General features: G+C 45.9%; 2 protein-coding genes across 3 annotated transcripts; one reads left to right on the top strand and one right to left on the bottom strand.

The window, feature by feature from the left end:
• The first annotated feature begins 1,448 nt into the window (after positions 1–1,448).
• Positions 1,449–21,110, top strand: LOC311489407 (uncharacterized protein). 2 transcript variants are annotated; one of them, XM_084546478.1, is made up of 46 exons: positions 1,449–1,637; positions 1,736–1,757; positions 1,990–2,250; positions 2,353–2,616; positions 2,723–2,992; positions 3,466–3,726; positions 4,372–4,632; positions 4,783–5,043; positions 5,284–5,544; positions 5,649–5,909; positions 6,063–6,323; positions 6,410–6,670; positions 6,763–7,020; positions 7,322–7,588; positions 7,680–7,937; positions 8,033–8,296; positions 8,389–8,649; positions 8,744–9,001; positions 9,148–9,408; positions 9,486–9,743; positions 9,829–10,092; positions 10,212–10,469; positions 11,010–11,270; positions 11,363–11,623; positions 11,822–12,082; positions 12,174–12,428; positions 12,509–12,775; positions 12,982–13,242; positions 13,336–13,593; positions 13,687–13,953; positions 14,100–14,363; positions 14,454–14,717; positions 15,027–15,284; positions 15,378–15,638; positions 16,000–16,257; positions 16,356–16,616; positions 16,843–17,100; positions 17,203–17,466; positions 17,547–17,810; positions 17,896–18,165; positions 18,583–18,846; positions 18,946–19,206; positions 19,286–19,576; positions 19,855–20,091; positions 20,168–20,221; positions 20,356–21,110. In XM_084546478.1, the coding sequence occupies exons 1-46, from the start codon at positions 1,593–1,595 to the stop codon at positions 20,634–20,636; spliced, it is 11,397 nt and encodes a 3,798-aa protein (XP_084402604.1). In that variant the 5' UTR covers positions 1,449–1,592; the 3' UTR covers positions 20,637–21,110. The 2 variants fall into 2 exon arrangements, with proteins under 2 accessions (XP_084402604.1, XP_084402603.1); XM_084546477.1 differs by having other exon boundaries at positions 20,353–21,110.
• An 89-nt stretch (positions 21,111–21,199) lies between these two features.
• On the bottom strand, positions 21,200–26,830 carry prpf38b (pre-mRNA processing factor 38B). The gene is made up of 6 exons (XM_084546479.1): positions 26,432–26,830; positions 25,838–25,906; positions 25,434–25,585; positions 25,112–25,172; positions 23,661–23,896; positions 21,200–22,610 (listed from the first exon to the last, which is right to left on the bottom strand). The coding sequence occupies exons 1-6, from the start codon at positions 26,639–26,641 to the stop codon at positions 21,890–21,892; spliced, it is 1,449 nt and encodes a 482-aa protein (XP_084402605.1). The 5' UTR covers positions 26,642–26,830; the 3' UTR covers positions 21,200–21,889.
• Positions 26,831–26,981: the final 151 nt, after the last annotated feature.

The following is a 26,981-nucleotide window of genomic DNA, read 5'->3' as shown; positions in this document are numbered from 1 at the left end:
CTTGTGGCGCACACAAGCTACATGACACCCAACCAGATGCATTTCAGCGTTGTGATTTGAATACGGACAATGGGTTTGGTGGTAAAGGCAAACACAAGCAGCCGGGAAGAGCTCAGGCAGAGGTGTGGACCTTTTCGTTGACAAGCTATCGCATTAATTTATGTAACACTCCCTGCAGAAAAACATACAACCTATAAATAAGTACTGTACTAAATAGATGTATTTCTGCATTCTGAAAAGTTTTTTTTTTTCTCTTTTTGTGACTCTAGAGTTTCTTTTGTTCTACTTTTTGCTAGGTTATAGAAAAGATTCAAATTTATTTTCATTTTATGCTGATGATACCTTCATTTATTTATCTGTTCAATTAAATACTTTCAGCTATATCAAACTCTTCACCTATTTGTTCTCTACCGTATAGAGGGTTGCTTCAGTTTATTTTATGGCCATGAGGAGGGATTTTACAATATATGCAATCATCTCCTAGCCTATGTGCTTTGGACACAGTATATCTGTATTAAAATTTGCAAACACCTAAGCCATCACTGTTCTGCGTGTGCCTGGATCGTCTTTCTTAATTGTTGCTTACATACATTATATACATTACCTTCATAATGTATCACTGAAAGTCATATACAAGGAAAAGCAAAGGCGTATTAATGATGGCTTGGTTCCATTACATGTCTTAGTATTTATATATACATATATATGTGTGTGTACGTCTGACTGTCTGGTCTTAAATCTGTCTCTATTCCCGCCTTTAATCCTCCCTGTAAGCCTTTGTTTTAAAAAGAAAATGCCTTTGAATCTATTTATATGATTTTATTGGTTATTTATATGTGATCTTATAAGTCAACTAGTTTTATACTTATACAAGATATACATTTTTGCAGTTATAGCAAAAGACATTTTTCTTGTTAGTGACATATATGTCCATATACCTGTGTCCTAAAGACTGAACAAAATACCACATGAAGCCAGCAACAACCAAAACACGACAGGACGTGACAACAGGAAACATTTTCGTATTTCTGTTTTCATCAGCCGTGAAAGGGAAGATTTTATACAACAATGTCTAATGACAGAACACTTCTGAGAAAAACGACATCAATCCAGGAAGGACGTCTAAGGTCACTTCACATTTCAGTCACGCAGGATGACATACTGTGAGGATCAGATTACTTTTCTAATAGGGTAATCCTATTTCTATAGACATGTAGTGTTATTAAAGAAATATGGATTTAGACAACAGTGTTACAGCTTATATTTTCATCCTCAAAGTTGATCCAGCACTGCTGGAGACCCCCAGACTGAAAGGTGAAATGTTTCTGGACCATGGAAGAAGTGTCTGAGTGCAGTGGCGTTGGGGGTTGAAATTGCCCCCCAGCTCTTCCAAACAAGCCTGATACTTTGTTTCCTTCTCATGATGACAAGGAGCCCACAGGCATCTATCTATCTACCTGTCCTCATTTGGGACCTCCTGATTGGCTCCCATGAGGTTGATCTACAGCGTTCAGCGTGTAAAGATTTCAGACGAGCTGCTGAGTGCAGTATAGGTGTGACTTACAGGAGCCCTGCCACTTACAACGGATACGATGTGGACGTTTATTTTGTCAGTCTCCCTACTGTCTGTTTTACAGGTGATTATACATTTTAAATTCAGTCCACATTCTTGTTTTCAATTCAGGTGGCAAATATTTAGTAATTTATTGTATTTCTCTTTTCTTTTTTATTTCAGATAAATCATGTTGTGGCTACAGGTGTGTGTCCTGGAGATTTTAGGTTTTGGCTGATGGATAGATGTTGATGATAATGTATTGTAGAGACTGTATAGATAGCATGTCTGTTTGGTCTTTATTCTTCTTTTGCCTCAGTGGGTCAGTAGAACGTTTACACTGATTTTACTGTATTGATCTCTGTATTGTATATTTAATGTTCCTTCGCATTGCATTTGAAATACCTGTTGATCTTCACCTTTGCCATCATTTCTAGGGTGCAATATTGTGTCAGTGACATCTCCTTCCGCCTCAACCCTGAAAGTGGTATGGAGCAGCTACAGTGGAGCTACAGACTATACACTAGACTTCAGAGTTGTGAACTCCACCAGTATCGCTCCAGTGGTGGTGATGCAGGGACCAGACAGTACGCAGAGAATAATCCAGGGCTTAAAACCCGGGTATGACTATCAAATCACACTGAAGGTCTTTACTAATTTGACTTTGGTGTGCACAGATGCTCAAGAAAGCATGACAGGTAAGGACACGTTTTTTTTTTTTTTTTTTAATAACCAGATGAATAAATCGTGGGAATTCCTCTGATGAATATCACTGAATGCCTTCCTTCACTTCCCCACAGTGCCTGCTACATCTCAGATCACATTTTCAAAAGCTATTTCCAGTTCATCTATAAAGTTTAAGTGGTCCAGCGTGATAGGGGCCGACAGCTATATCCTGTTTGTGGAGGATCTTAGTTCTCCTTTGAGGAGATACAACCACACCTTCACAACCCTGCACGGACAAGTGGATGGCTTGACACCTTCAACAACTTACAACTGCTACATTTACGCGTCCAACAGTGCAGGCAACAGCGCCAAAAGTAAAACAAGGACAATAACGACATGTAAGTGCACACAGGATGCATCTTTTGTTTTCTCCTAGTATAATATTAAACCGTGCATTGTGATTTGTGGACTCGTAAGATTAACGCCTTTATTTTCTGTTGGAAGTGGTGCAGCCGCCGACTGGGGTGACTCTGGTAGCCACCGGGAAGAGCACAGCCAGAGTGACGTGGAACTCTGTAGATAAAGTCCTGTTTTACCAAGTGATTGTGAGAGACAATGACAACCCCAGCAACACCCCAGTCATCAATAACACCTTTAGAACATCCATGGATATAAGTAATCTGGAGCCTTGCTCCACCTACCTAGTGGGAGTATCTTCACTCAGTACTTTCTTGGAGCCTGGAGAGACCGCTAATGTCACACACACTACCTCAAGTGAGTATTTTACTTTGAAGGGTTAATGAAAGTGATAAAATTGAAAATTTTCCCAAGCACTGTGATTGGTAAGGCCTAGTTCTTTTTGTGTGCCACAAGTCAGTCAGAGAAATACGAACATACGGTTCATTATGATGATGTTTGAGGTCAGTTCGTTGCCTGAGAACTAACACTCCTTCAACTTTTCACGGGTTAACCGATAAAACATTGTAAATTTCTCGTGCAGGAACTGGGACGGAAGTGGTGCAGCAATCATAGAAATAGAGAATTTTAAGATCCATTGAATAAACTAGACTTCTACGTTTGCTGCAGACATGTTGCAGACATGTCACAGTAGTTCAGTGTTTTTTTACGTGCAACTAAGCTACTGTGACCAAGCAGTTTCCCTTGTGGATCAATAAAGTTTATCTAAGTCTAAGTCTAAGTCAAAATTAAAACGAATACCTGCCACCTACACTTTTCTTTTTCTCCAGCTATCAACCCGGTCACGACAGTCTCCGTGCAATACAGCTGCTCCGGTGGCATGGTGACAGTGACTTGGGATCTAGTGTTCGGGGCCAATCTGTACAGGGCCACGGCCGTCGACGGCACCGGGGCTTCCCTCAACTGTACGTCTGCTTCAACCAGCTGTCAGATCATCATGCTCAAATGTGGTGAGAAGTACAAGGTCCATGTCACGGCCATGTCTGATGACTGCGAGAGCACCTCCAACGCTTCCTCCTTGTTTGAGACAGGTGAGGGCAGCACCTGCACACATGATGACAAATAAATCCTCAGTCATTCCCTTTTAAATGCTTGTATTGTCTGCGGCTCATCACCTGTCTTTACGGGCATGCACACACCTTCTCATTTTACCTCTCTCACTCTCACATAGACACTCGCCGACATCACCACAAACCTTACCCACAGGTCTCCCCTGTGGGGAGCAGTTTAGGTTCTTCCCATGGTATCCTATACTCTTTTCTTTTTCTGAGTGGCAAAACACACCCTCACATTAGCCAACAAGAGCTGCCATCCAACACCAGCCAATCCAAAGTTCTTTACAGGCTATTGAACCAGGGAGTTATCTTAAAGGTCAGCTGTAGTATCAGTTTGAAAAATTAAAGATGAAGGAGACACACTCACTGGGGAATTAATCTGGTCGCTAGCATACACGTTACTCTCGCCTGTCTGCTCTGACAAAGTGATAGCTGTAAACAGACGTAAATGCCAGAAAAAGTTCTTGATCTAATTGAGAACTTTCAAACAATAGGAAGCGAATTAAGTCAAACTAATGTAAACACAGACACTGGATCGCAAAATGTGATCTCCACTCTTATCCCTTATTTCCTCTGCATTGATCATGCTTTGATGTCTCATTCTCCATCTCCTTCCCCCAGTCCCCTGTGCACCAGCTAATACTCAGGCCAGCCACCAGTGCTCCAGCAATGTGATCGTCTTTAGCTGGGAGCCCACCAACAACACCTTCTACTACGTGGCCACGGCCATAGACAACGCTGGCACAGAGACTCAGTGTAGGACAGTAGACAACAGCTGTACCTTCACTAACACGGGCTGTGGTCAGTACTACAGGTACAATGTGTATGCTGTCAGCTCTGAGTGCAACAGCGCAGTCAGCCACTCCGAGTTTGTCCGGACGTGTGAGTAGGATTTGTTTCTAATTCAGTGATCACTTACTTGCATGGTTGACGATTGAAGTAGTGTCAAGAAAATCGTTTTTTATTACATGTACGAGACAAAAAAAAAGCATATCCTTCTTTGTATAATACTTCTGAATTGTCTTCATCCAGCTCCTTGTCTACCAACAAACGTGAGGACAGATGCTGTGTGTCACGCTGACATGCTGATGACATCCTGGGACTCTGCTGCCGGAGCTCTCTCTTATACTGTAGAAGCACAGGGGAACACGCAACAAACCTACAACTGCACCTCCTCCTCCAACAGCTGTGTAGTTACCGGGGTGCCTTGTGGCGAACATCTCAGTGTGTGGATTGTTGCCTCCAATGACAACTGCTCCACTGACAAGGTGTTGGGAGAAGTTGCTCAGACAAGTACGTACTGAGAGCACCGCATGACACGACACAATTGATTGTTTTTTTTGTCATTCCTTGTAGGTGAAATAAGAATAAGAATAAGAATAAGAATAAGAATAAGAATAAGAAAACCTTTATTTGTCCCACAATGGGGAAATTGCAGACAATGGGGAAATTGCCTGACATTGACATTGCCTGACAGTGGGTACTGTTAATCTGACTTGTTCCCTGAGACACAAACCTTTCCTGTCTCTTCAGTTCCCTGCACCCCCACCCATGTCTCAGCGTCTGTGGAGTGCAGCCTGGATTCTGCGAGACTCAACTGGATGACGAGCGTCGGTGCCATATTCTACATCGCTGTTGCTCAAGATGCAAGCGGAAATGTTCACAGCTGCAATTCAGTGGGCACCAACTGTTTGATTGAGGGCCTCAACTGTGGACAGAATTACACTGCTAGCGTTATTGGCACTAATCTCGAGTGCAACAGCACCGCCAGTCACGAGGTCACCTTTATGACAGGTAAGTCAGACAGTTGGTGAGTGTCACAGAGAAAGAGTGAAACAAACTCAGGTCTTTTTAAAATCAGAAGTCACTGCCATTTGAGTCCTCCTGATCTCTTCCAGCACCTTGTCCTCCAACCAACATTGAGGCATTCAGAGACTGTGACGCCAATCATGCTCTGATAGTGTGGCAGAACCACCGGCCTACAGGTCTCTACACAGCGACAATAGTGGATCCGAGCGGGGCTCAGCTCAACTGCACCAGCAGCACAGTCAACAACTGTAAAATCTCCTCTCTGCCATGTGGAAGGAAATACAACGTCACCGTCACCTACCATGATGGAAACTGTCCGTCCACCTCGATGTCAATAAGCATGGACTCAGGTATCCGGGTGTTTGAAACAAAGGCAGAATCCACAGCTAATATCCAGAACCAGACATTAAACCAAGCAAATAAAAATAGAGGATTTTCACCTGACTGGTAGAGAGAACTGTTTACGTCAGTGAAATAGGATGTCTTGTATCTTTGTGTTTCAGTGCCATGTGGTCCTGAGGATGTGAAGGCCAGTGTGACCTGCATCACCGGTGAGCTGACCATCAGCTGGAACATCTCCATTCCTTCAGAGAACTACACCACTATCATCTCCAGAGGAGTGGGCCAGGACCAATACTTTAACTCTACAGAGACTCGGTGCATCGTGGAGGGGTTGATCTGTGGAAGCTTCTACACGGTGACCGTCTTCTCTGTCACCGGGTCGTGCTTCAGTCTGCCGAGTCCAGATGTCATGGTGCAAACATGTATGAAACGCAGATAATGCACGATTAGATGGAAGAACTTTGTTAAACACCTCCTAACACCTTGCTTCACGTTTTTGTCCCCGCAGTGGCGTGTCCTCCCACCAACGTCTCAGCCGTGCACAGGTGTGCTCCAGATCCTGTTCCCGTTTCATGGGTCGCCAGTGACAGCGCCAAGTATTACACTGCTGTAGCTGTGAGCAGTGGAGGTCACAGGTCTGAGTGCAGAACCAGTGAAACCTCTTGCAGCCTTCCTGGGCTCCAGTGTGGGGAAGTTTACACCATTGGTGTTTCAGGAGCTGATGACAAGTGTGCAGGTCAACTGAGCAGCACTGTCTCTCTGGACACAGGTAACACTGACTACCACCACGCTTATGTCAATGATACAGAGATTTCTGGCCTGTCTGGCAGCGATTGATGTTTTATTTGATTTCCTCCGCAGAGCCATGCGCTCCCTCTAACGTGTCCAGCCAGCTGATCTGCAGTGCTGGAGCTGCCCAGGTGTTGTGGGCCCCCAGTAAAAATGCAGTGAGCTATGCTGTGGTAGCCACCAACGATGGACAGACCCTCACCTGCAACAGCTCTAGCCCCAACTGCACACTGAGTAACCTGGTCTGCGGCCGAAACTATGACATTATGGTGAAGGCCACGGACGGCTCCTGTGTCAGCAACTACAGTGCCTCCTACAGGCAAGATCAAGGTACTGAGAGAGTACTACACATCTTTTGATTGGCACTTAACTCTGATGGGGAAAAGCCTATTATATTTCATCTAGCATGTTCAAATTAACATGAAAAGTATTTCAAATATACTTAATATCTTACAAAGTATTAAGCATCTGCCACAACATGTATGTATATTAAGCTGGAGGACGGTTAGATGTTATGAAGCTGTTATCTTAGCCGCAACATATTTTGTGAGACAGAAATGATTGTTAATAACTTGATGAGTGTTGGTTGGGAAATGCCTTTCAGACTAATTCTCACTACGTTCTCTGTCAGTGCCATGTGCTCCAGGGAATGTCAGCACAGACTTGTCATGCAGCACCAATGACGTGACAGTGAGCTGGACTGCATCCGCCGTGCCCCTCAACTACAGTGCCACCGCTATGCCTCTGGATGGAAACCTTAGTCCCGTCACCTGCAACACTAACAGTGCCAGCTGTGTACTGAGCAGCCTTCAGTGTGGCCAGGTTTATAATGTCTCTGTCAAAGCATCCTCTGGCAGCTGCAGCGGATCATACAGCCCAGCACAGACACTTCACACAGGTAATATGTATGTTGAACGTTAAAGTATAGCACACATGTCCACAAATGATGTTTTGTGACTTTTGTATGTGTTTTGATATCTTCCTTCCAGCACCATGCTCCCCTCAGAGCTTAACAGCCGTGACAGATTGTGGTGCAAACTCTCTTCGGGCCTCCTGGAACGCCTCCCTTGGTGCAACCTATTACACAGCGATACTGACGGGCCCCAGTGGGTCCTCTGAAACCTGCTCCTCGTCAAATCTCACCTGCTCTTTTGCTGGCCTCCAGTGTGCCAGTCAGTATAATCTCACTGTAACATCCCATGACAGCGTGTGCGCCAGCGCTCCCAGTCAAAGAACTTTGATGACAGGTGGCGTTTACATATTTTTGCACATTTTATGAATTTCTAAATTATTTTCTCGACTTGGAATACTTCATGTGACGACTATGTGCCTGTTCCTCCAGGACCATGTGACCCGGTCAATATAACTACCGTCTTCCAGTGTGGCTCAGACACGGCCACAGTGTCCTGGGCTGCAGCTGCCGGGGCTGTGGCTTACACTGTGCATGCTAAAGAGAGCAGCTCTCAACATTATACTACCTGCAGGACCAGTACTGCTTCCTGCCAGCTGAATCAGCTGCAGTGTGGAAAAATTTACAACGTGACTGTGATGGCTGAGGATGCCAACTGTAACAGCACTGGAGCAAGCGGAGTGGTCCTGATGACAGGTAGAAGTCACGAGCACAAAGGGAAAACAGATTATTTCTATGTGGCTTTAGAAACAACTTCTCATCGCTGTTCCTTTCTGTCTCCCTCTCAGCTCCTTGCTCTCCCTCTATCTTGAGTAGCTCTCTAATCTGTGGCACCAACTCCTCTCTTCTGTCATGGATACCAATGGCTGATGCCACCGGTTACACAGTCAATGCAACAGCTGCAAACGGCCACAGTGTTTCATGCAGCTCGGCCACTGCTTCCTGCACCCTGACAGATCTTCTGTGTAGTGAGAACTACATGGCCAGGGTCACCGCTCGAGGGAACCACTGTGACAGTGCACCTGGAAGCAGCACCAATATTACCACAGGTGATTGGTGTTTGTAATGGAGACGGTACAGTACGTGGCACTTGCTTCTTGCATCTGCTAAACTCACATAATCTGTCTTCTGCTTCCTTTTCAGCTCCCTGTTCTCCAGATATCATATCTAAGCGTTATACCTGTAGCACCAACACGGCAGTGCTTAGTTGGACTGACCCTGTGAGGAGCCTCAGCTTCCATGCTCAGGTAGCAGGACAAGGGTATCAAGATAGCTGCCACACTACAAATACCAGCTGTGAGTTCCAAGATCTTCCTTGTGGCTTGGATTTCAGCGTAACTGTCAAAGCTCAGGGGGTGGAGTGCAACAGCAGCACAAGTGTCAGCGAATCCCTTAAAACAGGTAAATAACGAAAATATGCTAATCTGCGCATTAAGTGAAAAAACATAATACCCCAAATGTTTGACTATTCCTATAAGTCAAAATGTCAGATATTGCCACTTTATAACAACCTTGTCAACCATTTATTTTCCCCTTTCACTTCCCAGTTCCGTGTGCCCCGAGGAATGTGAGTGCCGCTCTGATGTGTGCCAACCACTCTGCCCTGGTGACGTGGGTGGGAAGCCCCAGTGCTCTAGGATATAATGTGACAGTGACAGGCCAGGATGGGCACACACACCACTGCCACACCAACTCTACCAGCTGTCAAGTCCCTGACATCCACTGCGGCGAAACCTACAGTGTCACAGTCACACCGTACTCTGAGATGTGCACAGGAAACCCAAGTGTAGCTTACAGCTTTAGTGCAGGTGTGTTGAAGTAATATTTTACCTACATTTCTGCTCAGGAACACAGATTTAAAGCCCTTTTCTCCCCTCCTCTGCAGGCCTTTGTGCTCCCAGGAACATCAGTGCGTCCCAGGCTTGTGAGGACGGCACCGTCTCTTGGTCTCATGTAACCGGGGCTGATCTGTACATAGCAACAGCAACTGCTGATGATGGGCACACTCACACCTGCAGCTCCAACTATTCCAACACGTGCAATTTCACTGACCTCCACTGTGGGGAAACCTATTCTGTAACTGTGGTAACTGAGGACAGGGGCTGCCGGAGCAAGCCAAGCTCAGCAGTAGAGCTGAGAACAGGTGAGAGGAAACTGTCAGTCTTTGGGGCTTTAGGTGGATTCAATAAAAAGAACACTTCTTACTTACTTTCTTTGTACCATTCTAGCTCTGTGTTCGTCCGCTAACTTGACGGGGCAGGTCAGCTGTGACACAAACATGCTGACCCTCTCATGGAGTGCGGTGAGCGCGGCCACCTTCCTTTTAGAAGCCGAGAGGATAGACGGCACACACGCTCCTTCAGTGTACACAACTTTGAACACCTCGCACACTTTGTCTAACCTGCCGTGTGGACAGAGGTATGCTTTCCGCATTGCAGCCCAGGATGGAAACTGCCGCAGCAGCTACAGTCCACCAATAGAAATAAGCACAGGTAGGACGGGTTTCTATAGCAACCACTGCAAGAGTTTTACCTGCTGCAATGGGGGTAGAACAATAAATCATCCTAATGTAGAATGAACTCACAGTGCATAATGTCCTGCTTTCCCCCAGCGCCTTGTCAGCCCTCAAATTTAACCGCTCGTGTGGACTGTGGGACGAATAACGGGAATTTCTCCTGGGCTGCAAGCAGCGGAGCAGGCTTCTACACTGTGGAGGTGACAGGAGAGCACGGCCACGTCGCGTCCTGTTCCTCCAATGACACCTCCTGTGCTGTGAAGCTTCACTGTGGCCGCTCGTACTCTGCTACACTGGTGGCCTCCACAGAAAGCTGCAACAGGAGCAAACACACTGAAATTCAGTTTGACTCTGGTAAGAGACAAATGCAGGCTTATTTGGAGACTCACTGCCATAGATGCAAAATCCAAGAATCTTGAAGCAACAATGCCATAGCTTCCAAGGAGACATCTTCTGTCTTTCATCATAGTCAGAGTGTGAGATTTATCATACAGTTACTGATGCATTTGTTCTAACTTCAAAACAATACAAGCAACTGAAGAACACAAGACAGAAAACTAAGATGCAGATATATTTTGTTTATTGCACACATCATGTCTTTACAATGGAAATAAGACACTCTAGAAATCTAGCATTTATTGTACTATTTTGTAGATCCACGATTAAACTTGTGTCAGAACACCGACCTGTCAATGATTGCAGCTTTTTTGGCTGACAAGCTACCAGAAACTCTAATATCTTCCCAAACATAATCTTAAATAGTTATGTCTGAGTTTGCAAGACCTTAAGCAGAGTCTGATAACGCGCTCCTTTAGACAGAAGAACATGAAAACACATTCATGTGAAACCTGAATTTCAAAATAAACCATGTTCTCATCAAACTCTTTCCCCTAGCTCCCTGTCTGCCAAAAGATGTAGTAGCCAAGTTAGAGTGTACCACCAACGTGATGAATGTGACTTGGTCTCAGACCCAAGGCTCAGATGACTACACCGCCTGGGCCATCAGCACAGATGGACACAGGGCATCCTGCAACTCAACATCCAACTCCTGCTCCATCCATGGGCTGCACTGTGGCAAGATCTACGAGGTGGCTGTCACCTCCGCCTCCATTCACTGCCAGATCATCGCTGGCTCGGACTACGCGGTTCAGTCTGGTGGGTACAGCTTCTTCATGTTCCTATTAAATTTAAAATGATGTACAGTATGCTTAGGCATTAATAATTACATGTATTTTAACCACTTTTAGCTCCTTGCAAACCTGAGAACACCACTGTTGACCAGAACTGTAGCTCCAACGTCATGACAGTAAAGTGGGACCATGGCAGCACAACGCAGAACTACACTGTCATGGCCACCTCTGCCTCAGGTGTCAACTCCACCTGTGACTCCACTGAGAGGAGCTGCTCCTTCCTGGACTTGAGCTGTGGTCAGCTCTACACTTTCAGTGTGATGGGACACACTAATGTATGCATGAGCGAGATCAGCACTCCTGTAGAGAAGCTCACTGGTAAGAGATTTTAACTGAATGAGAAGACGACACTGCTCTTGTGTGTGTAGTGTTGATAGGAAGCTATCGCTGGCAGCATGATAGCTTAGCATAATCACTGGAACGCAAACAAGTGTCAGTTATTTAATTGAATTCTTTGCAAGAAAGCAAATAAAAAATATTTCTTAAATCTGAAGCTGATCTTCTCTCCTTTTCTAGCCCCGTGTTCTCCAACCAATGTGTTGGCTCACCTGAACTGCTCTACACACGAAGCTCTGGTCAGCTGGAGCACTAGCGCTGCAGCCACAGGATACAGCGTCCAGGCAACCTCCACCAGTGGAGACAATTCGTCATGCAGTGCAATGGGCACGTCCTGTAACCTTGACAACCTGGCGTGTGGGCAGGAATACACTGTTGTTGTGGAGGGCATGCATACGGGCTGTCCTGGTCCTGCCAGTGCCCCTGCCACAGTCACTACAGGTGAGTACAACTCAGATCTTTGGACTCTTAACTCAAACCTGAAGGAGTTACCTTAACTCTAACAAAACTAATTAATGTTGTCTTGATCCAGAGCCCTGTGTTCCTACGAATGTCTCAGTCAACTACATGATGAGCTCTGCCCTGGTGGTGTGGAGCTCAGCCAGCGGCGCTAGCTCATACGTTGTTATGGCTCTGACGGATCAGGGCTCCATGTTGAGATGTAGGGGCAGTAACACCTCCTGCATCTTGACTGGCCTGCAGTGTAGTGAGATCTACAACGTCACTGTGATAGCACGAAACCAGGTCTGTGACAGTATGGCGTCTGAAACCTCCCACGTCATGACAGGTCAGTCACTGCATCAAGAAGGCGTACTATTACAGGAAGGCCTTTACATTTTTACATGTGTGTGTTTTCTCCTTCATCAGAGCCCTGTCCACCCACAAACATTCAGGCTAGCGTGGACTGTGAGCAGCTTAATGCGACTGTGTCCTGGCAGCTGAGCGGCCTCGCTGTGGGCTACGTTGCCTACTTAGCCAGCCAAAATGGACACAACGCTTCCTGTGTTGGCACAGACACAGACACGAGTTGTGTCATCTCAGGGCTGATGTGTGGCACAGTGTACAGCGTCTGGGTCAAGGCCCTGGGGCGGCAGTACAACAGCTCTGACAGCACAGTGGTCTCTCTTATGTCAGGTAAAGAAATTCTCTTTATGTCGTGGCTGCAGACATACAATACACACTTTGTCTTCTATACACAGATGCTCATTCTTCACTTTTGGTGTATGGAAAGTGATGATGTTAAATCAAATCTGAGCTCAAAGATCCACTTATACATTATCAAATGACATTATTGCCACTTTAATATTCAGCTACAAGTCATATTCTTCTTAACTCCTCAGCCCCTTGCCAGCCAAGCAGCATCAAAGCCATGATGAACTGTGAGGCCCTCTCTACCACCATATCCTGGTCACCCAGCATCGGAGCTATGTCCTACGTTACCATGCTTGCAGCTTCTTCTGGTCACAAAGACAGCTGCACCACCAACTACACACACTGTCAGCCGAGCTCCCTGCAGTGTGGAGAGAAATACAGCGTGACTGTAATGGCTCAAGGACAAACCTGTAACAGCTCTGCTCAAATGTCAGGATACCTCACAACAGGTACGACATAAAGTGTTCACCTGTCTGCACCATGTCAGCCATCACGTTTGTGGCCATATGTTACAGTTTAATTCAATACCTCGTCCCCTCCAGAGCCCTGTGTTCCTATGAACCTCTCGGTCCACTACAATGCGAGCAGTGCCAAAGTGATGTGGGGCGCAGCAAGAGGTGCCAGCTTCTACTCTGTTCAAGCTGTGACGAACCGAGGCCCGACCGTCACATGCGACACAAACGACACTCGCTGCTCCCTGACTGGTCTGCAGTGCAGTCACATCTACAACGTCACCGTGACGGCCCGAAACTATGCCTGCAACAACACTGTGGTCTCTGCACCCTACCACCTCATGACAGGTTTGTTTCTGATCGGAAACTTGCAACTTCTCCACGTGCAGGTCTCTGTGTTTCTGTCATTCATGCGTTCAAATGTTTTCTCGCCTTCATCAGAGCCCTGCCCACCAGCCAACGTTCAAGCCAGCATACTGTGTGAACAACTTACTGCGAATGTGTCCTGGCAGCTGAGCGACCTCGCTGTGGGATACGTTGCCTACTTTGACAACCGAAACGGACACTACGCGTCCTGTGTCGGCACAGACACAGACACCATGTGTGCTGTCTCCGGGCTGATGTGTGGCACAGTGTACAGCGTCTGGGTCAAGGCACTGGGGCAGCGGTACAACAGCTCTGATAGTGCAGTGGTGTCCCTTATATCAGGTAAAGAAATACTGAGTATATCAAATCAGAACAGGTGGTGTACAAGTGGTTGGAATCCTGGGCACAATCTCTGCACCTGTCTTTCTGTGTGATCTTCTGCCATCTATTTTTTTTCCCCCTTATTTTTCTCATGCATGTTTCTTCAGCTCCATGCCTTCCCAGAATGATACAGGTAGAAGTCAGCTGTTACTCCGATGGTGACGCTGTGGTGTCCTGGAATTCCACTCATGGCACATCAAACATTTCTCTGACGGCTGTTGTCGGGGGAAGTCTTCAAACTCTGTGCACAACTCAGCACAACAGCTGTAAAGTGGCAGGGTTGAGTTGTGGGGAGACCTACAATCTCAGCCTCAACGCCACCAACGAGCAATGCACCCTCGCAGCACGGACATACACTAACATCACCACACGTGAGCTTTTACAGTAAATCTCCATACTTGGCTGATGTATGTGTAGTATTTGGTCACAGCTTAACACTAAACTTTCAACACCTTTCTTAGGTCCTTGCACTCCTCAGGGTGCAGCTGTCAGCCTGCAGTGTGGCTCCCGTACTGCTGTCCTATCCTGGGATGAGAGATCTGACGTTGAACTGTACATGGCAAGCGCCACAAAGACCCCAGGAGGCGAAGTGCTGACGTGTAACAGTACAGGATCTACCTGTCAGTTCCCCGGTCTGGACTGTGGAGAGATGTATAACTTTACCGTCACAGCGCACATTCAAGGCTGCTGTAGCCAGGCCAGTAGCGCCGTGTTCATCCAAACAGGTACGCTAGAAGCTAAACAGTGTTTCTGTATATATACTAATTAAATACACCTTTTTAGTATTGTACTATACTTGAGTTCACTTCTAAGATTCTTATTTACTTTAACTTAGACTTGAATGCAACTTCCTCCAACTGCAATGTTCTCAAAGAATCATTATTTTAGTTTGATCAAAACTATAATTTTATCATGAAAGTAACAGCAAATTCATTTTGTGTACTAATCATAGCCTGCGACAGCTACCAGCTGGTAGACTGGTATCATCTTAACTGTTTTTTTCTCTTTCTCCTTTCTCTTCCCGCTCCTCTCAGAGCCCTGCCAGCCCGTGATTGCTTCAATTCAGGCTCACTGTCAGAGCGAGCAGGTCCAGATCTCCTGGCACCAAGCGAGCGGCGTAGAGAGTTACTTAGTTACAGCCAAAGGGAGCCTCGGATACACGCTGACCCACAACACAACCCAAGCCCTCCTGTCTGCCAATTTACCGTGTGGACAGGACTATAACGTCACAGTGCAAGGACGGGGCAACGAGTGTGACAGCGTCCCCAGCAGTCCGGCCTTCTTCAAAACCAGTAGGACCTTGAATACGTCTTGGATACATGCATTTTGTTATATTTGACTCCGTGTTTTTTTGAGCGTGTTCTGTGTCCACCATCTTTCCACAGCCCCGTGTGTAGCCAGGGACGTGGCGACCCATGTGGAGTGTGAGTTTAACACTGGCTCTGTGAGCTGGGGGCCCAGTGATGGGGCCAAAATGTACATTGCCATAGCGACTGGCCTTGATGGACACAGTCACAGATGTCTCACCAACAGCACTTCCTGCACATGGAACGACCTCCACTGTGGAGAGGAGTACACCGTTGTGGTGAAGGCAAAGGCTGAGAACTGCAGCAGCCTGCCTAGCAACAGCTCAGTCATCCACATGGGTATGTTATGGAAAGATTGAAATTATAATACTTTAGTTAATGGGTCTATATATTTTTTCCTTGAAAACATAGCATCAAGTATGAGGAAAATGTTATAATCTTACATTATAAAATTAAGAAAAATGTCAATTTATATGACCAAGTTTCTAGTAAATTAATAGAAATAGCTCTGTGACTTATTAAAATCTGTTTAATTGTTTTGTTTTTCCTGTTTTAATATTACAGTTATTTTCAGAAAACTATTTAAAAACTACAGACATATAAAATAAAGTCTTATCAAATAGAAAATCCTTTATGCTACAACCGTGATGTATCCAAAGGCCTTTGTTTTGACTTACGCATCATCTTTGTTTCCTTACAGAGCCTTGTGTGCCCCAGAATCTGTCTGTCTCTGTGAACTGCGGCATGGACGTCGTTTCTCTGAGCTGGGACGCCAGCAGCGGCTCAAAGATGTACACGGTGTCAGCACAGGCAGGGGGCAAATCAGTTGACCTCAGCACTAACGTCACCACGGCAGACTTCTCTGCGTTAACCTGCGGACAAAACTACAGCCTCACGGTCACGCCTCTCAGCCAGCACTGCCCCGGCAACTCCAGCGCCTCCGCCTCCGTACAGACGTGTAGGTGCACTTTAAAGATGAGTCAAGCAGAAATTACTGACATGTAACAGCGAGCCAAAAGTGACCTGACATCGACTTGTGTGTCTTTACTCCTCCAGGGCCGTGCCCGCCCATGGGAGTCTCCACCAGGCAGGACTGTCTCTCTAGCATCGTCATGGTAACCTGGCAGCCCGGTAATGGGTCAGACTACTACACAGCCACCATGCAGACCGACACCGGCATCTCTAAGATGTGCATGTCGGACACCAACACATGCAGTGTTCCTGGCTTGGAGTGTGGGTACAACTTCTCCGTGTCGGTCACGGCTTCCAACCAGGAGTGTAACGTCACCTCCAGTCACACCACAAGTGTGCAGTCAGGTGGGTGTAAATGGTTGTTATATAAATATATTTTTTTTTCTTTCTGCTACTGCAACCTTTAGTACGAGCACGGTGCTGTGTAGTAGTGAAACTAACTGATTTTATGGCCATGTGAACATTTCAGGGCTTCAGTTATTGCTGCTGAACTTTGAATCCGACATGACGAAGTTGTCGCCCTCCTGCCATCTATGTAATGACTAACCTCTCCTGCTGTCTCTATCTGCAGTGCCATGTGCTCCCACTAACGTCTCAGTGGTGATGGACTGTGCCAACAACACTGCCGTCGTGTCCTGGCCGGCGAGCCGCGGGGCTCTTCGGTACTTAGTGACGGCCCACAGTAGCCATGGCAACGACAGCTGCCAGACCTCTGACCTCCGCTGTAGCCTCGCCAGCCTCACATGTGGCAGCCGCTACACTGTTCGGGTGGTTGCCATGGACGACAGTTGCTCTAGCATCCAGAGTCAGGCTCTGATGTTCAGCTCAGGTTAGAGAGACACTCTCCAGTACTGATGTCCGTGCAGTGCATATCAAATATTTTCAGTTTCAGATTTGTGAATGTGTAATCAAACTGTCTTGGTGCTCTCAGGCCCCTGCCCGCCTCAGAACGTGAGTGCCCAGGTGAGCTGTTCATCAAACGACCTGACCATTTCTTGGGACACCGTAAGAGACGCTGACCACTTTCTGGTCTCTTTAACTGCGGCGAACGGAGGAACCGGCGGCTCGTGTAACACCACAAACGCTGCATGTTCCATCAGCAACGCCACATGTGGAAATACTTACTCCGTTCAGGTCACCTCTGTCAGAGGCGAGTGCCGCAGCCAGCACGGTCAGACCCACAGCATCCAGACAGGTATGAAAACTCCAAAACCCATTTTGCACAAATCCCTCCGTTGAGTCAGCAATTTAACTTTCAGATTTTGTTGTACTTAGCTCCCTGCCAGCCTCAAGGAATCAGAGGCAGCCTGGATTGTGTCACCAATTCTGCCTGGATATCGTGGGATGCTGCTTCTGGGGCGGACAGCTACCTGGTTACAGCTGTGGGAGGAGAGAACCATGCAGCCAACTGCACCGCATCCACCAACTCTACATGTGAGGTGGAAGACCTGGCCTGTGGTGTGCTGTACAACTTCAGCGTCACCGCTAAAAACAGCGAGTGTGAGAGTCGGCCCAGTGCCACCATCGACCTGCAGACAGGTGCGTTAGTTGTATTAAAAGCACTTATTTGTCATTTGAAAATATTCCTCCATGCAGTGTTAATAAAATAGGTCTCTTCCCCCAGCGCCCTGCTCCCTCTCTGCTATCACAGCCTTCCCCCAGTGTCACAATTCCTCCATCCTCGTGACATGGGATCTCATGGAGGGCAGCGACGGAACCACTCTGTACGCTGCCACAGCCGAAGCCAGCGATCGCACCTACCTGTTCTGCAACGACACAGGCACCAGCTGCTACCTGCACGGAGCGCAGTGTGACCTCCATTACACCATCATAGTAGCTGCTTCGTCAGACCGGTGCAGCAGCATGAGAAGTCCGCCCTACAGAGTTAGCATGGGTACATTTAGCTTTTCTCTATCTTCTCATAACAGTGGAGTGTAAATCAGCCTTGTGACATGTGACCACTTGAAGCAGTGATTCCACATTTTAGGAAATATGACTCTTATGAAGCTACACAAGCGTGCCTGGCTCTCTCCAAAGGCAACAAAGTCTGCCGTCCAGTGCCTGTAAAGTTCACAAAGTTCCACAATGAAGGGACTTTAAATCATGTTTAAAAATGTTCGACCAGTTGCAAAGTTCAGAAAGTTGACCCTGGATTTATATTAGCACTGATCGGAGGAGTCCACAGCTCTGAGTTGAAAACCGCCTACCTAGATAACTATAAACTCCTTTGTGATCTAATTAGAAAATCTATGCACGTCAGGATGAGAAATTTAAATTCAAGTCTTGATAACTCGTCTTTACTTTCTCACAGAGCCCTGTCCACCCAGAGGCGTGACGGTGAACCCCTCCTGTGAGGACAGCAGTGCCTTGATATCCTGGACCCCCTCTCCGGTTGCTGAAACCTACCACGTTGTCGCTACGGCTGCAGATGGACACGTGCATACGTGCAACGCCACCACCTCCAGTAACTGCAGCATATCCGAGCTCCACTGTGACCAGCGATATACGGTGTTTGTGACCGCCAGTCATGAGAACTGCTCCAGCAAAGCCAGTCAAAATGCAACACTGAACACAGGTATTTGATTTCAGACATGTGAATCATCAGAGCCTAACGTTATTACAGTAATTCAACTTTTACGAAGAGTTATATCATCTCACGTCTCCTTGCGTGCAGGTCCTTGCCAACCGAGTGGACTCTCGGTTACTTTTGACTGTAACAATCAGTCTGCGATGCTGACATGGATGCCCAGCGATAATGCTGAAGACTATTATGGCTGTGCTCAGGATGGAAATGGAACCATGCTCTACTGTCACAGCACAACCCCCTCCTGTTCTATTGACAGCCTTAACTGTGGAACCGTCTACAACTTCTCTGTCCAGGCCTCAGATGGGGCATGCAACAGCTCCTTCAGTGACCCCGTGCAGAGTGGAGCAGGTACAGGAGAAGCACGGCACTCATCAAACACTTTTTAATATTTAAATAAGTCAGTGTATGAACTTGTCTTTCTCTTCAGTTCCCTGCCCCCCAGATGGTGTCGAGGTGCAGCTCCTGCCGATGGCGATGGAGGTCCAGGTGATGCACTTCAGCTGGACAAAGATCGCCTGCGCCGACACAGAGTACTTGCTGACCTTGACGGGAAGTCTGCTGGGAGACAGCGAGACCATGTTCAAGATCACCTCCTACTGGACGAGCACGACGTACTTTGAGATTCCTCTGCCCTGCGGTTCATCCTACGCCGCCACGGTGCAGAGCAGGAACGCAGCGGGGACGAGTGACAACTCTGCGCCTCTCAATGGAACCACAGGTAGACTGCACTGCATGCTCTAGCTGACAAGTGCCATCACTTACACAGATGGAATGTGAATTACACTGATCAGGCATAACATTATGACCACTGCCAGGAGAAGTTAATAACGCCGACCATCGTTAGTGACAATCCAATGTTCTGCTGGGAAACTTTTGGAGCTGGCATTCATTCATGTGGATGCCACTTAGACATGTACCACCCACCTAGTAGACCAGACCAGACACCCCCACCGGATAGCAATGACACTCCTTAAAATCCTATTTCTCCTCTCCCAGCTCCATGTCAGCCATCAGGAGTGGCGTACAGTGGCAACAGCTCCTTTGCAACGATTTCGTGGAACGCCTCAGCGTACGCCACCGGCTACACCGTGTATGACAGCAGTGTAACGCCAAGAGCCCAGCTCTGCAACACCACGGGGCTGTCCTGCTCTCTGTACAACATTGCCTCCACAAACCTGGTGATCACAGCCAGCAACGCAGCCGGAGAGAGTGACGCAACAAGTGTCGCAATTGGTAGGAAGTGATATGAGTGTGCATGGGACATGCTGTATAAGGTTACATGGTACTGACTGAAGTTATTTCTCTTTAGTGATGACACAAGGACGCAGGAGGAGAGATGTGAGCCAACAAATGCCAGCAAACGGTGAGTACATACCTAAAATCTATAAAAAATGCTTCATGTATAAATATATAAGCTTTCATACAATCTAAATTCTTCATGTATTGTGAAAAAATAATCCAGTCATAAATAACTCTGGCTTGTCTTTCCACCAGGAGGCCTCTCAGCTCCGGTGCTGGACGTCAAACAAGCAATGTCAACGGTGATTTTCATCGAGTGGTCTGAAGTGGAAGCTGCTTCCCATTACAGCCTGTTAGTCAAGAAGCAAGGCAGCACCGGTGAGCACCAGGAACTGACGGTGTACGGGGAAAGCATGATCCTGACCGACCTGAGCCCGGACTCCACCTACTGTTTCACCGTGACGGCCATTTACACGGGAGACAGCGGAGCAGAGTCGGAGCCTGTGTGCGTCCAAACCGGAGAGGGGTTTTCACAGTAGAAGTTCTTCGGTGGGAGAAGTTTGAGGTCTCCACGCCTCCAGTGGCAAATCTTTTCCTCATAACTCAGCCTTAAATCTGGGGATTAATGTGGGGTTATCTCTGACATTTGCATTTCTACGGGCTTAGAAAAAACTGCGCAATTTATAATTAAAGCTTGAGCTATGTTAGGTGACAGTGTAGAGTATAGGTAGAGGTCTTCAAAATAAAAGCCTCTACTTTACTTTTTTGTATAAAATCCTTTATAGAAGTAGGTTTTGTCCATTTGTTTGGTGGTTACATGTTTTATATAAAGGGATTTGTTCCTCCTGCTTTTTATATTCGCTTTTTGTAAATTATACAGTAGCCCTCTTAAAGGTAATATATATCAGGAAGTGTTTTAACATGTGCAGTGTATTTACTTTTTGCCATTTCTGTTGTATAATTTAATATGCAAATTATTTTCAGTCTATATTCTGATAAAACTGTTCCAAGTATTGTTTGTACTTGCAAATGACAACTGTGTCTGTGTGATATTCGCATGCCGTCCACTTTCAAAACAAGAACAAGCGACTTTTGTAAAAGTGTTTTATTAGAAAACAAAATGCAACAGAGCAATACCCCAAACACAACACAAGCAGGGCTCAAGTGTGTGTGGTAAAAATTACCCTTTGCAGACTGCCCTTTAGAGGATTAAAACATTCTCAGGTTGTCTGCACGCGATCGGGGCCTGAACCGTTTTTTTACACCGGCTTAGCCATTTTCCAGCTAACCGTTGACAAATGCACCGCAGTATTAGTCAAACTTTAAAAATAAGCATGTATTGACTTTTGTACAGCTTGAAAATAAAACGTAACGGTTATTCTTTATAAATTACATAAAGTATGTGATGACAGTGTGGAGCTGAGCCTTCGGTCCAGACTGCACCAAACCCAGCAGGAAAAGCAGCTCGGTCCGTTCATCGCGTGCAGACAGCCTCCAAACATTATGTACAAACCCATATCTTCCAGGGCCAAAACATGAACCATAGAAAATTAAAATGCCATTTTTCTCACTCTTAGGATTTCAAGTGAAGACTAACAATGGTCTAACTTGGATTGAAATAGCAGAAAAACATAAAGCAACATTACATCGGGCCAAAGGCGACAACTCCAGATGTCCAATAAACCAACATTCTTTCTCTTTAGCACGAGTGGTCGACCAGACAGCTGGGTAGAAAGAAGGAAGGAAGGAAAAACACAGGAGTAGAAGAAGTAATATTGCTGCGAGGCGACAGTTACTCAGTGCTCTGACTCCTTCTGCGTTCACTGTGTTTACTATGGTCGTTACTGGACTCTCGCTGATGGTGGCTCCTCTCTTTACTGCGACTGCGTTTGTGAGAACGCTGCTCCCCGTCTCTCTCTCTGTCCCTCTCTCTGCTGTGGCTGCGCTCTCTCTTCCTGCTCTTCTCCTCTCCCCCACTTTTGTGCCTCTTCTCCCTGCTTCGACTACGGCTCGACCTTTTGGCCTTCCTTTCGTCCCTGTGCCTCTCTCTATCATCTTTGTGCCTCCGGTCGTCAGTCTCTCCCCTGCTCTTCTTATCCCTGGACCTCTCCCTCTCTGTACCTCGATCTTTATGGTGGTCCCTGTCCTTCCTCCTGCTCTTGTCATCCCCTCCGTCTCTTTGTTTCTCCCTGCGTTCACTCCTCCTCTCTCGGCTGCCGCTGCGGCTCCTTCTGCGTTCTCTGCGCTCTTGGTTTCTGTCTGCGCTACGGGACCGCCGCCTTTCCCTGTCCCCTCGGTCCCCCCTCTCCCTGTCTCGGTCCCTGCCGTCCCTGCCGTCCCTGCCATCCCTGCCGTCCTTGCCGTCCTTGCCGTCCTTCTCCTTCCTCTGGCGGTCACGCTCTCGCTCCAGCTCTCGATCAAAGCTGGGGCCGTGGCGGTCTCTCTCCCGATGGTGGCTCCTGCTCCTGGACCGCTTGGGCGACCTGCGGGGGCTCGGTGTCCGTCTGGGTGACCTGGAAAGAAAAAAATACCAGCAGTTTAGAGGAATTCCACTTAAAACTGAAACGAACAAACATAACTACTGACGCCATCAAGGTACAAAGTCCTTGTGCACAGCCCTTCTTCCTCCAGGTGCTGATGGTGTGCAATATAACTATTACAAAATCAAAAAGTAGTATACATCACACACTGGAGAGAATTTACTGACTTTATTTGGCGTGAACGCCAAATAAAGTCAATTTCAATCAATTCATCTGTACAAAACTGTTACAGATGGTTTTTAATTGTGGAAACTGAACTGTCAACATTTGAAATGAGAGCGTTTTCTGATGAATATTCTATGACTGACCCAGAATATAAGTCCTAGATTTCAAAAATTCTGTGGTGGACATCTTAAAGTGAAAGCTCCATATACACGAACTGACAAAAGTGGGCTAATTTGCCCCAGAGGGAATAATGCTGTGACAAAACAGAAATGTTCTTCGTAGTCATTCTGTCTGGAACGAATCGAATTACGGGTATCTGCAATACATATCCACTCTCGGTATGTTACGGCTTAATTTATAACACACTGTGTGCACTAAATCACCTTGGATCAATACACGTGTAGCGTGGAAGGTGTCAGGTTCAAGAGCTGTAACGGGAAGAAGCTGATCAGGAGCACGCTGCACGGGAAGGTGAAAAGAGTGATGAAGGACAAGACCCACGTACGTAGGCTTGTGTGCATCGTAAACTCAAGCTACAATCATACATTGCACTGTTGTACATAGGCTGATTTTATATATTTACTATACTATGTCTATAGTATAGTAAAGTATACTACTATAGTAAAGTATAGTAGTATACTTTACTATGTCTATTTTTGTCCTGTTTTTATTCCTTTACATTTTGTTCATTTAGATTTTTTATTAGATTTTTCTGTATATCGTGAACATATAGGGAAACTGACAATAAAGAAACCTTGAGTCTTGAGTATCAGGAGGAAAAAAGGCCAAAACGTCTTCTTTCCATTAAGTTACCCATAAAAGGGCAGAAAAATACGACGACATAAAATATTTTGTTACCTGGAATGCCGCCGTTCAACTTGCTTCCCCGGCTCTGTGAACGACGCCTCTTCCTCCTGCGTCTCCTTCTGAGGCACCTTCCGTGGCCTCGCCTTCATCTGCTGGTCAATATTCTTTTGCACAGGCACGGGGATGCGGGGGAACAGAGTGGAGAACCACTCCAGTTTGGTCAGGAAGGAGCGGAGCATCTCTCCAATGGTCATCACACAACCGCCTCCCGCCTTCACGTCAAGCTCCTGCAGAAAAAAAAGGACACAGAAAAAAAAAACTTCAGTTAGGACACGTGTTACTGTGATTGCCTTTTCAATCTTGACTCAAATCAAACAGTTATTTGTGATGACCAAGTACTGAACCTTCACCTCTGTTCATCTAGCTTAATCTTTCATATCAGTCAAATGTGCCTGGCTTTACTTCTGCTTCTTATTAATAGATGCAACAATACTATATATATCTCAAACAGTTTGCCTGATCTAAACTCTCTCTGGCGGTTCCTGGAGTCTGTATTTACAGCGTGAGCTTTGATAACCACTACATCTGTATGAACCAATCCCCTTCCTTCACAGTGTCTGTTTAAATAGCATCTTCAAAGCGTAGCTGCATTTACTCTCTACAGAGCAGAAATGAAGGAAGGGAGAGAGGAACGCTGAGGCACTTTCTGATTGTGCTAAAGGGACAAAGACAGAAGCCTTGGCTTCTTTCTTCATTCCCCCAAAAGTATTAATGAGCCTCCCGCTCTTAAGTAGGATAAAAAAAAAATTGCCAACATTGTAAGCACAGACTGGAGCAGGTAAGTGCACACCAGTTGAATGTTATCAACTTTAAATGGTAGAGAACAGCCGCTTTGCACTCACGCAAACCAACAGTGCTGAGATACAATATCCAATTCACCTGCTGCACAATGGGCATCTAAAGAAAAAAACAAGGGGAATTAACCAGTTGGGTAGGGTTTCAGATTGATCAATTCAAATATATTGCAACAGAACATCAGAGGAGGCCTGGTTGCACAGCCTGGGGTCAAATTATATTTGACTTAAATATGAGAATATACAATATACTCAAATGTTGACATGTGTTCTATAATTTGTTTTTAAATGTGTCCACATGTTAATGTTGCAATTGCCATTCTTCCCAAATTTAGTTTTGTGCAACAAGTCCTGATAAAAGCGTGTCAATAAACAGAGGGCATGCCTTAATATTACATTGACTAAAAGATTTACTCAGCATCGTATGTGGTACTTACCCTGATTAAAACCATCAGCAGAGCAGTGAGCAAGTAACCTAGCTACTCAAGCTTGGACAAAAAACTGGGGACAATTAAGCCAAATGAAGGCAAAGGTGAAAAATCAGCTAGGAGCATCACAAGGGGGAGTAAATGGACAGCTTTTAACGTATGGTGTTTGCGCATTTCATGGAGAGAAAGAAACATTAAATTATTACCCGGGGTGACATACCTCCTCATCATCCAGGAAGCCGTCGTACCAGTCTATCAAATCTGCTGGGGGCTGAGTGTATCTGAGGCGCAACAAAGCAGAGAGCACAGATTGAGCTTTTTGTACGTGTGGAGATGTCACAAGGAGTTTATTTTGATCCATTAGTTAGAAATGTTTTAAGCATGAATTTCAACACATAAGATTAGTATGGATAATTATAAATTTTATCGTCTTAACACTTTTGTAAGGTGTCCAAACAATATTTTTATTAACAGAAGATGCCTGAAGAATGAATCGTCATTCAGCGATTAAATCTGACTGGGGCTCAAACAAAGATCCATACCTTATGTACATGAAGCCAAGTGCTCTGATGTATGGGGAGTCTGTGTGAGTGATCAGACCCATCAGCTGTTTGCGTGTCAGTTTGAGGGTAAACAGTTTGTATAGAAGACAGAAAGCGGTAGATACAATCCCACCAGTCCCAACTCCACGCACCTACCAGGGATGAAGGAGACGGGTTTATAAAGCACATCAATGCACAAGATTCACAGCTCACCTTTCACAATAACTGACTAATCAGCTCAAACACTGAGGTACAATAATCAGAAATTTAATTGTGTACAGTGGCCTTGTTTGTAATTCATACCAAGTCCGGACCACTTTGAAATATCTCCACACTGGGAAGGACAAAGTAGAGGAGGTGGGGGGGAAGATTGGGAATATAAAAAGCACGTACTTCTCACTTACCCCTCCGCACATTCCAGTCTGGCCTGCGGTCTTTCTGCTTCCTTTTTCCCAGGGTTCAACGTGTGTCACCTGTAAGTACAGCGGGATCCATATGAAGGTACCTCACACATACACCTGTCTACTAGGGCTTCTTTGAGCATTCCGTATACACACACACACACTTCAAAACAGAAACATCGAGACCCCTTTTAATAACAAAACTTAACAGGTATCCCTAACGCTCGACTGTCTTTCTTTTCCGACATATTATTTAGTTTTTAAACCCAATAAACAATTGTAACTTAGCTTGGATTAACTAAATATAACGTTAAAGAATTCTACATTTACAACTGGCGGCTATTTGATCCACCCTAGCTTGGCTGCTATATCTTTTATTTAGCGCTACTTGCACGTTACTAATAACTTAAATATTGAATCACAATAACGCGAATTAAGAGGACATCTTCTTGACTCTTGACTTAGATGAATCCACATCCGTCTAATCGCTGTTTCGCTTGCTACTTAACGGCTGCTATCCCTTGCTATCACAATAATGCTAGCTCGGCTGGACGCGGTTATCTAACTAGCATGCGGATTAGCATGTGCTAACGTTACCTTGAAATAGATTTCGTCCACAACCTCGTGGTAGGTCTTTAGTTCGTAAAGCTGAACTTTGAAATACGGCGAAGACAGCACGTTGGTGAGAATCATTGGGTTGAGGTTCATAGTCTTTTCATTGCCCCACAGGGGCAGTGTATTTCCATGTTTTCCTGGTGCAGGCTTGCTAACGGCCTGTGTTGGTAGTTGGTTCCCGACGTTAGCCATGTTAGCTGGATCCCACGCCGCTAAGCTTAATTTTCTGTTAGCGTATTCCCGACTACAGATCCATCAATAATATGTAGTGAACTATCGACCGTTAACAATTCCGTCCGTGTAGTTCTTGCTGATTTGGTATTAAATTGACGAAAACAACTTCCCGCCGTCGCTTTAGCCAAAGTACTGTTGCGAGGTGGAACCGGAAACGTAATGTTAGTGGTGCAGTGTAAACGGCTGATGCTGTGACATACGTCCACACGGTGAATGTTTCTCTTCCAAAATAAAAGCTTATATGCACACTTCAATTGCTAAATTGTGTTTAACTGCAAAAAACAACATTTGTAGAGCT

Source organism: Chelon labrosus (genome assembly GCF_963514085.1).
Source record: "Chelon labrosus genome assembly, chromosome: 6".
NCBI classification, from domain to species: Eukaryota; Metazoa; Chordata; class Actinopteri; order Mugiliformes; family Mugilidae; genus Chelon; species Chelon labrosus.
The sequence above is the reverse complement of the archived record's forward strand: the minus strand, read 5'-3'. Positions and strand labels throughout refer to the sequence as shown.

Bases quoted from the DNA above. Each gene is read 5' to 3' on its own strand.
- prpf38b (XM_084546479.1), bottom strand. From the start codon at position 26,641: ATGGCTAACGTCGGGAACCAACTACCAACACAGGCCGTTAGCAAGCCT. The intron at 25,586-25,837 runs GTAAGTGAGAAG...CATCCCTGGTAG, and splicing joins AGACTGGAATGTGCGGAGGG to GTGCGTGGAGTTGGGACTGG. The intron at 23,897-25,111 runs GTATGTCACCCC...TTTTTTCTGCAG, and splicing joins GCTTCCTGGATGATGAGGAG to GAGCTTGACGTGAAGGCGGG.
- LOC311489407 (XM_084546477.1), top strand. From the start codon at position 1,593: ATGTGGACGTTTATTTTGTCAGTCTCCCTACTGTCTGTTTTACAG. The intron at 6,324-6,409 runs GTATGAAACGCA...TTGTCCCCGCAG, and splicing joins AGATGTCATGGTGCAAACAT to TGGCGTGTCCTCCCACCAAC. The intron at 15,639-15,999 runs GTATGTTATGGA...GTTTCCTTACAG, and splicing joins CAGCTCAGTCATCCACATGG to AGCCTTGTGTGCCCCAGAAT.